The 13,487-nt window shown below is 34.5% G+C and overlaps 1 protein-coding gene across 1 annotated transcript in view; it reads right to left on the bottom strand.

The window, feature by feature from the left end:
• The window catches only part of twin (CCR4-NOT transcription complex subunit 6-like twin), a 478,069-nt gene extending 465,550 nt beyond the window's left edge, over positions 1-12,519 (bottom strand). The window contains exons 1-3 of the mRNA XM_089639480.1: positions 12,403-12,519; positions 6,554-6,863; positions 5,920-6,095 (exon numbers count right to left, since the gene is read on the bottom strand). Of these exons, the coding sequence (XP_089495606.1) occupies positions 5,920-6,095; positions 6,554-6,855 (478 nt within the window). The 5' untranslated portion in view covers positions 6,856-6,863; positions 12,403-12,519. The remainder of the gene's footprint in view (positions 1-5,919; positions 6,096-6,553; positions 6,864-12,402) is intronic.
• Positions 12,520-13,487: the final 968 nt, after the last annotated feature.

The raw sequence follows: 13,487 nt of genomic DNA, 5'->3' as shown, positions 1-13,487 counted from the left end.
TACCACTGGTTTCCGGACACCGTGTATACCAGTACCAGTGGAGGTGATAATAGTTGACAACTGCATGCTGTTTTTATCAGTATGACATGTACATAAACAATATAGCTATCAAGCATAATTTAAACTTGACACATTAAACCAGACAGCAAGGAGGGTTACAAAAAATGATATGATGTGCGAATAAAATAAATATAATGCATTTCAAGGTTATAAACTGAGGAGAGATTTCATGCACACAATAATTTATATACGTAAGATGTAAACAGAAGAGACACATTGCAAATGTGGTATGTGTGTATTTGGACTGAAACACTGCGACAACTTCCTCCTACTCAAAAATTCCTTTCATAAACAATCAAAATTTAAATTGCAGATTAGCAATTGGATGCTAAACGTTCTAGACCTAACATTATCTATCACTAGCTGACTTGTACCTGGCGTTACTGGGGGTTATCCTTAGGAGATAAGCATATACCAAAGTGGACTTTTCTGTACACTTTTTTAAGATATACAATTCCATTCCATTTTAAGGTATCTCATAAGATTTAGCCAGCGTTAGCAATGTAAGCGTCCGAAAATATTTTTTGTTTACAATTTGATTACAAAACATCAACTTTTCTCTACTTTATATAAATATAATATGTATGGATTATATATATAAACCTCCCGGAAGAAATTCTCTGAATGATAGTGAAAACCCTATCAAAATCCGTTGTGTTGTTTAGAAAAACTAAGCACACAAACAGACAGACAGACTAATAGCGACTTTATTTTATACTATTTAGAGATTAACCAGTGGAATGCCAATGGTTCTCTAGAGAACATGCAAGCATTCTAATATATTCCTTTTTAGAATAATTTGCGATGCGATTTTGACCTTAAGAGGAACAGTCATGCATCCCAAAATTTGGATTTGTGGCCGAAATACTTAACCAAAAAGAAAAATTATTTTTTTAATCTAAAGGTATAGCAAATGTCTAGTATGGATGTGTGCTACTTTATTTATTTGTTGTTTTAAATCATAAAATATAGGCCATAAGAAAATCCAATTTTTCATGATTTTAGAGGCAACTTTGGCAATTATTTGTGAGTTAATGGTAATTATTTTAAAAAAAGTGCTCTATTTACTATACTAATATGATGAAATATAAAACAAAAAATTAATATGATTAAAAAAAGCATTTTGATGGGCGAAAACTCAAATTCCAAATGTAAATCGTTCGATTTACATTGGAACACTAATTTGTCATATATAAATTGAAATTTCCTCCCAAAAAAAGTCTTTTTTACAATATGCTATTTTTAATTTTCATTATATTTGAAGGGTAGGTATGGGAAGATAATTTGTCCGTGTGTGTGTATGTGATTACCACCCAAAGTTTATAGAATGCATTGTCATCAACAACGAGTTTATCTGCCAAGTTTCAGCTCAATCGAATGTCGCGAAGTGGGTTAGTTTCCGTTCCAAGATTTGCATTCATTCATTACCGAAAACAAAAATGAAATTCAAATAGATGCATTTAAAAATAACTCAATACTTAGCAAAAAAAAAAAAAACAATTTTTAACAATATTCCATTACAATACATAATACAGTGTATTAACGACCATCCTAGTTTACATTAACATTCCATCGGTCGCTTAAATATTCACTGACTAGTTTCAGTTCCTTTGTTTAATATAACAAATTTAAAAATTATAATAATAATAGCAGATATATACACCCTTACTAATAATTTTTTTTGAAATTTTACACACCTGATAAACAACCATTTACTCTAAATTAATTTTTGTTTATCAGTTGTGTAAAATTGAAAATATGTTTTATTAGCAAAGCCCCAAGTTTAAAAAACACCCAGCATATTTCCTAAATGACAACCATTAACCTCTTGCATGCCGTCGTATCCAATAGGCAGAATAAAAAAAATCATTTCTCCAAGCCATTCTGGGGAAACTACGTATGGTAGATTATATACAATTTTTATAAATATATAAACACATTATCTGGTAAGACAGTACAATATATAAAAACATCCATTTGCAAAAAAAAAAAAAGTTAAAACGTAAATATCGGCTTGCGGACGGCGACAATTTTGCATCGGCTTACCCAGAGTTAAAAATGGCGCCATTGTTATCGGTAGCAACTTTTTTAGTGGTTTTTTACTCCCAATATCAGAGCAGGGCATTAAAAATATTTTTGTAAAGATTGGCCTCAATTAAATTGGTTAATTTTATTGATAACATGTACACAATTATATTGTTTTCATTAAAACACTAAAATATCCATATTTCGATTTGGTTCAAATGAAATTCTAATATGCAGAATTTATCTATTTCTTATACATGGTGCTACTAAGCACTGACCAAAACAAAATTTTACAGGCATTTGATTTATATATTAGTATTGATTTACAACGTGAGTAGTACCACCCCCAAGGGGGGCCAAACGCACTGTGGGGGGGCACTGCCTAACTATGAAGACAGCAGGGGGCACTAGAAGCTGTGTGGAATATTCATATTACTTATGGAAATGTATACAAAATTATTGCAAATAATGATTTCATAGTTATGGGCACTATCGGTAAATGTTTCAGTTAGAATACAAGTCAGTTAATCCTGGGCTTATGGGATCCATTGGAGGTGACCGAAATTATGACTCGTTCCATTTTTGGAAGAGCTCACTACTTTAATAAAAACGTAGGGTTAAAAGTAGATCATAAAAATGCCATTAGAGGTTCAAAATAGAATGAGAACACCTGAGATAAGTTAAAACATCAGAATACTTTGATTTTAAACAAATTTGTACGTCCATTCAATTTTAATTTATACAACTACAACTGTTGTATAGTAATATATTGCGATTCTATTTAAAACACGATAATAATCAGCTCTCCGTACCTGCGAGCGATGGGTCTTATTGGTGACACAAATTCTTATTTCGGAAAGCACCTGAGGTTTTACATTTGCATACGGATAATCCAAGATTAAGATCGATCAAGAAAATGAAAAATTATAAGGATTGAACTAATTTTCAGATTTCAATAACAAAACAAAAAAGTTGTTTTGCCTAATAAGTAATATTGCATGAATTAGATATATGTCAAATTTAAAAATACATTTTATGTATAGTAAAATGGGGGCAAACTAGAATATGTCAACGCTGATGACACAAAACACACATATTATGTGGTAACTCCTAATATATTCTTGTGAAATGTATTTTACTGTTGTTGAGCCAGCAACAATTTCCGCTGGTGTTAAAAAAGCAATGTGTTCCAAATTTAGGGAAATCTGAATCCGAAGTACAAAGGTAAACAATATTCAAATCAAATGCAATAATAACAATGGTGGTATGTTCAGATAACGAGCAAAGTAGATTATGATGGCTTATCAATCAAGTTAATTAACTAATCTATGTTCTCAGTACTCAAAGACCACTGCGGATTATATTCTAATTATGCACAATTAAGTACATAAGTTTCTGCATAGAACGGTTGGATATATTTTATGCATCATATTTGTAACATGGAGAGATTAGGAATAAACCATTGTGATGATCATGTAATGCACATTGACCAGAAACATCTATTTAATGAACTGTGGGGATGGTAAATGAGTTGTGGAGTTGCAAAACCCGCTCTGAAATTTTTGAGAAATCTGGAGATTTTCATGAAAAACTGTTTGGAACTAGCTACGGTACCAGCTTAATATTTTCGTAAAGCTCAAAGAGTCGACTCAATTGAATGATGGCTCAATTGAACGACGGCTCAACTGAATCATGGCTCAATTGAACGAAGGCTCAATTGAATGATGACTCAATTGATCGACGGCTCAATTGAAAGATGGCTCAATTGAACGAAGGCTCAATTTAACGGGAGCCGTGAGCTCAGAGCATATGAGCAATGAGAATACTGTGCTCGTCCGATACGACTCGCCCGATACGACTCGCCAGGTACGGCTCCTCTGCTACGGCTCCCCCGATATGGTTCTCGGCTCCCAGCGTAAGCATATGAATGATATTATGACTCTGGGTACTGGTATGCCGCTTCACACCATGAGAAAAATAAGATGCTAGGTAGTAGGTGTTTCTGTCGGACTGTCAGAAACCGTTCAAGTCTCTTTGAGTATGTAATAACAATTAATACTAGGATAATTTTAATGGCGTCTGTTGTCTAAAATATAATAAGTACTTTTTGTGAGTGTATTAAAACCAGCAGAAATTTCCAGAGCGGGTTTTGCATCTCCACGACTCAAATGCTTTGTGAAACAAACCAAAAGGGTGAACTGCCGGCATTGGCAAAATTTTGTTACGCACTGTGCGAAAATAATTACTGCATCCCAGGATGGTGGCAAAGGACGTATACAAGGTAACCTGTATGTATACCGCTTCAACAAGAACTCCACTAACTCTAATAAACACTTTCAATATTAAAATGAACTAACAAAAGTTTGTATTAGCATCACGCATCCTTCCAGTAGGTAGGTGAAGAGAGGTCCTCAACACAGATATCAAATTTTAAACTTATCCAATATAAACTACGATTCATTAGTGAAATTATGTAAACATACAATAAAGTTTTAATGAGTTTTAAGGATTAGAATTTGCGAAGATGTAAAGCATTGTATGAAGATTTGTTAATATGTAAATAAACTTATGTTTCAAGGTCATAGAAACAATATTAGCAAAATTGTAAATAACAATTTTTTAGGACACTATTACAATAATACTGTTGAGGCTAGTTAAACCTGTTAAAAGTATGACAGACGACGATTTTACATCACAGTTTCAAGGTAGACCAGATTTAAAAATATTACATTTGTCGCATTAAATACATCCTTCCGCTGATAGACCATAGTCTTCCATAAAAACATAATAAACCAATTATTTAAGTGCTATTTTAGTAAAGAATGTATCTATCTTGTATTTATAGAGAAAAGAAACCATAATTACATTAGGTGGTATGGACAAATCAGACTGGCACACATTGAAACTTATAAATAATAATAATATGAAATTATAAATAAAATTCACAGTTAAATCACATTACATAACAGACGTGAGCTATCTCTTAGTGAAAATAAAATGAAGAGCAATTTGTTTACCTTATTAGTTCTTTGTCAATTTCTAAGAAGTGAAAACAATTTAATTCCAACAAACCTTGAACACATACATACAAAATCCGCAGAGTAATGTTTCCGATTACAATTCAATGTGTTGGATACAGATATTATGTCTCGTTCAAAAAAAGCGGTAATTGTAGATGGTAATAAAATACCGGTGTTCACAAATTAAAAATATTTTTAAAATACATGTATCACTTATTTTACAGTTTCTTCATTACGTTTTATAGAATCGTCCCATCATCAAACAATAAATGGGAAAAAATCTGTTGGATGTATATAGAATTACAATATCACAAAAAAACTGTAAAAAAAAAGAGGATAAAAATACTAATAAACACAATAGAAACTCCACTCGAGCGATGGGGTATTTACAAAATAAATGCTTTGAGCGATCGAGATTTCCCGGCATTCGGCAGCCATTTTAAAAATTCATACTTCCGAATATTAATATTGAAACATATAAACTACTTACTGCAGTTTAAATCCAAAGAATCCGTCTATATTTCAATGTTTATCCTAAATGTGTAGGTTTTATAATTGAGCTGTTTGCGGAAATTTTAAAATAAATTTGAAAAAATCGTCTACCTAAATTTAGGCAGCCATCGCTCAAGGCCTAAAGCGATGAGACCTAAATATGGGTAGCCATCGTTCAACTGTTTATGAATAAAGCACAAAAAGAAGCACATAACAAATTGCTAAAAACAAAAGATCACTGATGAATACTGAAAACTTGGCAAAAGAAATGATTCCATAAAAATAACGCAATGCAGTGGTTAATGATAGATGGGGGACTTACCTTGCAGGTTGTCTAGCATGTAGGTGAGCAGCTTGTGGGTGCCGTTGTTCTCCCCGTAGATGGAGAAGATCTCCTTGGACAGCGGGTTGCCGTGCAGGCCGAGGATCTGCAGGTGGAATAGCTTGCCCAGCTCGTACGGGAGCACTCGCAGGTAGTTGTGGTGGAGGAGCAACTCTCTGGAAAGTCATTATCAAATCATTAGTCATGATTTATGTTCAAAGATTTATAATGATCACAGTTTGGAGGGCATATTATTATTGTTAAAATTGGTATGAAACTGAGATAGATTTTGATTTTTTGTATATAGGTAATCAAACATCATTTTATAGTTGGGCAACTTGTTACTCTGCATAGTAAGTATACTAAAAAAGACACACTTATCTAGCGTTGCAGGCAGTTATCCTTAGGTAGGGACCAGTAAGTAAATAATGTCCAGGGAATTTAGTAAAACCAGGTGGTCAATGTCTGTGGACAGGCGTTTCAGCAAGTTGTCTCGAGGGATAGGCCAGGGTAATGCTACAACCATGTGCTGAGATACAGATCAAGGGGATGATTTACCACTACAGCAAGCCTTGGCATCCAATGTCCGGGGGCAGGAACTGAAAAGAAGGCAGCAGACTGACTGGTGTATTACCTGAGTTGGATGAGGTCGCCCAGCTCGGCGGGCAGGCTGCGCAGCTTGTTGCTGGACACGTCCAGGGTGCGCAGCGAGCCCAGGCGGCCGATGTCGGCGGGCAGGCGTTGCAGGCAGTTGTCGTTAAGGTAGAGCGCCGTGAGGTGCGCCAGACCCCAGAGGGCGGGCGCCAGGCTGCGCACGCCGCCCGTCACCTCCAGGGCCGACCACTGGCCGCGCCGCCCGCCCGCCCGCTCCGATTCCGACATGATGGTGTGTGCCCGACGGTTGCCCACCTCATATTTGTCTTTGTTGCGGGACATAGTAGTACCTGAGAGAACAACAAACTGGTCAAACTCATCATACATCATGTTTCAGTGATTCTAAATGGTTGAATTCGATCTACTGTTAATGAGCATCAAACTCGAGAATCTAATCATAAGATTTTGTAGGTCCCAAAACTGCAATGGACTTGCTTTGTGGAAAGGAATGCCAGATGAAGGAATACCAAACATCAAGAACAATATCAAGAACAAAAATATCTAAACTTCATCTACTGTTGAAGAGCGATGAATTCGAGAATCTAATTGACAATAAAACTATTGTGATATTCTGTGGATTCCAAAGACTTCGATGGGCTGGGCATGTGGTAAGAATGTCAAATGGCAGGACACCGTAAAGTAAGACCAAATAGGTATCCCATTGTAAGAGACCGAGGAGAGATACAGAAAGTAAGAACAAATGGGTATCCCAGTGTAAGAAATCCAAAGGCAGACCGAGGAGAGATACAGAAAGTAAGACCAAACGGGTATCAGAGTGTAAGAAACCCAGAGGCAGACCGAGGAGAGTATGGAAAGAGAAGATCTGCAAACTGACAAATAGCTAGGACCTAGTGCTGGCAGAGAGCACTGGTGGAGAAGGTCAAACCCTACCCTGTTAATCATGTTAATGAGAAAATCTACTCATTAACATGAATACATACATGGCAGCCTGAAAGGTATCTTCGCAAATAGCATCTTTTCAAGGTCAAATATGTCCTATGGTAAGAACTGTCCCATATCAGTCAGCATAATCAACATCTGAGGTATTTTAATAATATTGACAAGCTCTCCATGCTGGAAATGACTGGAGGTTTATATGAATCAGTAATTGATTAGGCTTATCAAGAACACATGTAGACTCATACCTATTTAAACTCTCATTATTTTATGTAGGTCAAGGATTTACGTACTACTCTCTGTCAAGTCAATATTTGCGGGGCATGTTTATGAGTAAGAAAGATGGCACAGTTACAATAATAGAGGCTGTAAAATAATTCATAAAAAGATAATTTTTGAAAACACTAGGGATCATGCAGGATAACCTGGAGTCCATATCTTTACAGTGTCACAATTTTTGCCAGCCGAACAATAGGGGTTAAGGGTATACTTAAAAGAATTCATAATTTGCTCTTTCACAAATGGCACTAATTTAATTATTTTAAAAAAAACCACCATTTGCAAGTTATGCTTTAATATCAATGGTCCCAAAGAACAGTGTCGGATGTGCAAATTTGTAGTTTTGCAGTATAACTGTTTAAAGTTTTGTTTCTGAAATTTTTCTGTTTTCGATAATATATTTATCAAATTAAATAAACAGGGGTTAATGCAAAATATCAAACAACACTATAATTCTTGATCTCAAAAATAGTAAAAATGCAGAAACAAACCTTAAACAGCTCTACCGGAAAACTAAAAATCTGCACATCCGACATTGTTCTTCGGGACCGTAAATATATTAAGATGAATTATTTGTTTGTTCCCGTACATAGGCAATATGAATAAATAGTTTTGTCCATATACAAACTCAATTCGTTCAAGAAAGGCATACAAATACAATATTGGATTGAACCATCGATACCATATTGTATTTGTATGCCTTTCATGATAGAATTGAGTTTTGATACAAACAAAACTATTTATTCATATTTATATACCGTATTCATAGGTGCAAACAAAATTAATTTAAATATTTTAAAGCACAACTTGCAAAAAGTATTTTTTTCCCAAAATAATTAAATTAAATAATCTGTGAAAGAGCAGTTTATGAATATTTTTAAGTTTACCATTGAAACCTTTTTGCAACAAGTTTCCCAAAACCCTGTCCTAAAACTGTCCTTTTACGGCAAATCCTAATCATTTTTATGAAGATTTCAAACAGGATTTTCACTATTATGTATTTACCAAAATATACATAAATAAATAATTAACTGGTCAAAATATGCTGCATGTAACATATGTTGTGAAATGCAATTTATGTTTGTCAGTTCTGGTTTGCAATGCATTTTTTCTGTCAATTTGTATATTAATACTTTATTTAGGTTATCAAAACAAATACTGTCCAAACATTCAATTTTTGAGTAAGGGGGTAAATATTTGGTGTATTCAATACAACAATTAGACTTTGGCTCTAGCAACATTACAGGATTATCAACGGCATTCAACATTCAAATTAGTTCATTGAAAATCTTCCAATTAGTACTAGATATTTTTGTAGTGGAAAGATAACAGTTATGATGCAAATGGAAAGGAGCTGAGCAATCACATAACAGGCCATGCAATGTGCTTCTTGTAAGATAGAAAGACTAATGAGCGAATTTAAGGCAATATAAACGGAGGTGAATAATAGTTACAAATGCCACACTCAAGAGGGACTATGCCCATCGGATGGAGTCCACAATTGGGAAAACAGAGGTTGCCGACAGATGACGAGGGCTGACGACTTAAAGACAACTGACTTCAGATGGATGAGAGCCACAAAGAATCGGCAAAACTGGTTTGTGAAAGTAAACATCTCTAAATAATTTGTTAAATTTTGTATATTTCCTTAATATTTTAAGTAAACCTAATAATAGCTCCAGGAGAATTTTGTTCAGAATAACAGATTTAATTTGCAGATAATGTTAAAAAAAATGTATAAATACAGGACATAATAATGATGATAGAATTAACCTTTTTTTAAACATGGAAAGAGAAATGGTTGATTGTACTAATTTTGACTACTTTCTGTCATCCTTTCATGCCCAAAATTCACAATGCTGCCTTCTCGATCAAAAGATAGCATGGGCTGTTATAAGCCATAAGGCCGCTACAAATGACTATTTTGCTCACTAGTTTAGCTATGTTTTTTTAAGAAAACATGTGGGAAGGGATCGAAGTTGACTATACGAACTATCGGCTTGACTTAACCCGTGGCGTGCGTGTCCTTCGAATCCGAGTATTAAATTTTGCCCTGTTGCGTGCGCCGCCCCTCGAATCCAAGATCTAGATAAGTACTGATGCATTTCTTTGATTGATTCAAAGATATGGCCAGTGAAACAGAGCATCATTATTAGCCAATGATGTTCAAATTCATGAAACTAGAGTCAAGAAAAAAAAAATAATTTCAAGTGATTTATTCAAGATGTCAGTCTGTTTTGTGAGGCCGCAAGGTTTAGAGTGTAATATCTAATTATTTTAATAATAAAACATGCTTTTTTAAACAAATGTCTTATGTAAGTACTTTAAGTGTTTTCTTGCAATACAAACCAAGAAAAAAAAACAGGAAATTTACACTATTTTTACCTTTTATCCCGATTTCGGTAAAATATATTTTATTATTCCAGTACTCCGTATTCACCTTTTCATTTCTTTATTAAATTGAGTGGTTTTATACATAAAAGTCTATCCATCCTAATTTTTATATACATTTACCAAATTCAGACCGAAATACCTTAATTCTATACAAAAAAGAAAAATCTAACACAATACACATTTACCCTTCAACGGGGATCGAACCCGCATCGTCCAGATACAAACACAGTGCTTTTACTAACACACCACGTAGGCCATCTGCATCGGATAATTTTGTTCACAAACCGTAAAACTACATTCAATATCAATAACTCTGAAGGCCAGGTTGACGAAATAAAACTTTCAACAAGTCGCCCAGTTGCAGGTTACAAAATATGACCAAAGATCGTTTGTTTTTTGTGTCCTTGAGTTACATAGATACTGAGATTTGCAACAATGGTATGGCTAACTAAATGCATTTAACTACTGTGCAACATCACAATAACAAACGAGCCAAAGATGTTATTGGTTATTGTCGATGTGACAGTTTGGTTTTGTCGGTGAATTCACAATAACACACTGAAAAAGATACATTTTAAAATGGAAATTTTCAGAAAATAACAATTAATCGTAGCATTTGATTTTTGACATTTCTTAGGAAATCCAATAAATTTATTATCGATGAGATAACACATAGTGTTTACGATAAATGGTAAAATTTCACAGTTTTGTTGTAGAACATAATTTACCAAAATACAGCGAGTGAAACCTAACCTCAAAACTAAACTCGTCTACCATGACGGTGAGTCAACATGTTCCGAAACAATGGCTTCACATCTTTAACATGAAATTATTCTAAGAAAATGTAGAGAACACCATTTTTTTCAATTCTTATGTGGCTTTAATAGAATTCAGTTATTGCGAGTACAAACTAAAATGTGTTGTATATTTTCTTAAAAATGCCAATAGGTTTGGTTTTGTTTCATGGGAACCAGGAATGGTTGAAACAAAAGAAGAAAGAAGAATAAATAACCGATTTGGTCACAGAGGATAGAAAAGCATTAGAAAGTGATGTTGTGCTAGTAATTGGTTGTTTTACTAGTTTTTAATCTGTGTTCAAGGGAAATAGAGAATCGTCCCATTTCTTGCTGCTAATGACATTTGATGAATGTAATATAATTTAACTTCATACAGTAGATATTACTTAGAAACTGGTACTAGACCAATAACAAAAGAGCCAACAATAACCAACAATTATTATGAGCGCTCATATTTAGTTTACTAATAATGTTCTGTCAATCACTAAATGTGGTCTTATAAAAATATAAACAAAGTTTTCTAATGACAAAAAATTGTCTAGACTCAATCATTTTAATAGAAGCAACAAGCTTGCATTACCTTCTATAACTTTTATACAACTACAGGAACATGAAATGCTACATTGAGTAATGAGTTGTAAAGATTCAAAATAATGTATGGATTTTAGTCAATGGTCTCGTAATATACACATTCAAGTGTAAATATTGGCCAGCTTTAACATAAATATTGCGCATGTTTACCAAATAATTTATTGTAAACACACACGAATTAAAACATCACGAATCAAACTTCAGATATATGCAATCAAGTTGTTGGCTTGTGGTTGTGTGCAAAAATTGGCAAAGATGCTTCACCTGAATACTGTGTGTAGGCGAGCAAAACATAACATGAGTTGTTATATCTGGAGAAAAACAAAATGAGCCACAATCATTGTTTTTTATGCATAAATCTTAATACGAATAAATGCTTGCCTGAGGCACATACTGATAGAGACCAATGACCTGCAAGAGAAAGGTTAAGGACAGACAACATAACAAACTGTTGTCAAAAGTGTTAATGGAAGATAGAGGACCGAGACATACCTGGTGCGAGCACCCAACCTCTAGCTCGACCCTACAATACTTTCCAGGTCAAGGGATGGCATAACCAGCTGAAGGATGGGATGTGGAGCATTCCATAACCTCTGACAGGAGATGGCCGTTCCAAACATACGAGGGGCAATTAGCGGACAAGCGACTTGTTGGATGCAGCAACCCGACATCTGGCTTGACACCAATTATGTTTCTTTTCAGTGAAGCACTAAATGCTGAGGGCTACAGAAAGTGCGTATCCACCGAAACCGTACTACAGCTGACAAGAACTCCAACAAACCAACACTGTTTTGGCCGAGGTTTTGCAGATCATGCGAGTGATTTCTTTCAAAACAGAGTTTCGAAACACGTTTTATAATATTTAACATACCTTCATCTACCCCTTAAATGCTTAAAACTTTTGTTCGGGAGGATATTATACAGAAATTGACACAGTAAACACACAACGGCACTGCCTTGACAAACACTACGCTAAACGTCCATTTACAGACTGGCGCGCCGCTCGGCCGGCGGGAGAACTACCTCGGCTGTGCGATCCACAATCGTTCTGAAAAAGTTCGCTTGTCTCTGAAATTATTTTTGCGAATTTAAATTTAATTAAATTACCATTCCTATACAATTCACAATATTTCTATAAATTATAAACCTATTTTCTTATGAGATATTGGGAATGCGTAAGTACTGGATCTGATGTGAGAAATCGGAATACCTTTCAGTCTTTTCATTTTAGGTTTTTTTGATTCTCCTTAGTAAATTTAGTAGGTCAACGAAAATATTTATTTTTGATCGTGATTAAATAGTATAATTTTTTAATAATTTTTGCTGTCCAATAAAACACGGGAAAAGTAAAAAAAAAGTCTTTTATCCCTTTCAGTGACAACAAGTAGGTAGCGTAGTGGTACTTTTGGTAGGTAGGTGAACATTATTTTTGAATTGGGTATTTTTATTCACCCTTGTTTTCGTAATAGTGTATTGGATGGAAGGATGATGGATGGATGGATAAAAAAAAGATTATTTGCCTTTTTAAAGTTTAGGTGCAAATTTTAATTGAAAAATCTTTATTGTAAAAATAAAACAAGTAGAAGGGGTACAGTAGGAACATCATAATATGTCTGACAGTTTTTTTTTTATGCGAATAACACACAAGAGTCCCAACTGTTTTCAACTGCCTGTAGTCAGTGAGACTATGTTGTAAGGCTGGAGGTAGTGGGGAGGGGAAGGAGATGGGAACGAGGAAGGTGGGGAAGTAACTGGATAACAAATTATTTATAAGCAATAATTACTCACCAGAAATATCCATACAAATTGAAAATATCTCCAGAGTAAAAATAAATGCCGCCTACGGGAATTGAACCTGCACCTTCTGATTGCCGGTTAGGTGCTATAATAACTTCTAATCCTTTGTACCAAGCATAAAAAAACCTTGTCTTCATTAGTTTATCACTAAAAAATAAT

Source organism: Hesperophylax consimilis, chromosome 14, assembly GCF_061612785.1.
Source record: "Hesperophylax consimilis isolate HC1 chromosome 14, BYU_Hcon_1.0, whole genome shotgun sequence".
In the NCBI taxonomy this organism is placed as follows: domain Eukaryota; kingdom Metazoa; phylum Arthropoda; class Insecta; order Trichoptera; family Limnephilidae; genus Hesperophylax; species Hesperophylax consimilis.
The sequence above is the reverse complement of the archived record's forward strand: the minus strand, read 5'-3'. Positions and strand labels throughout refer to the sequence as shown.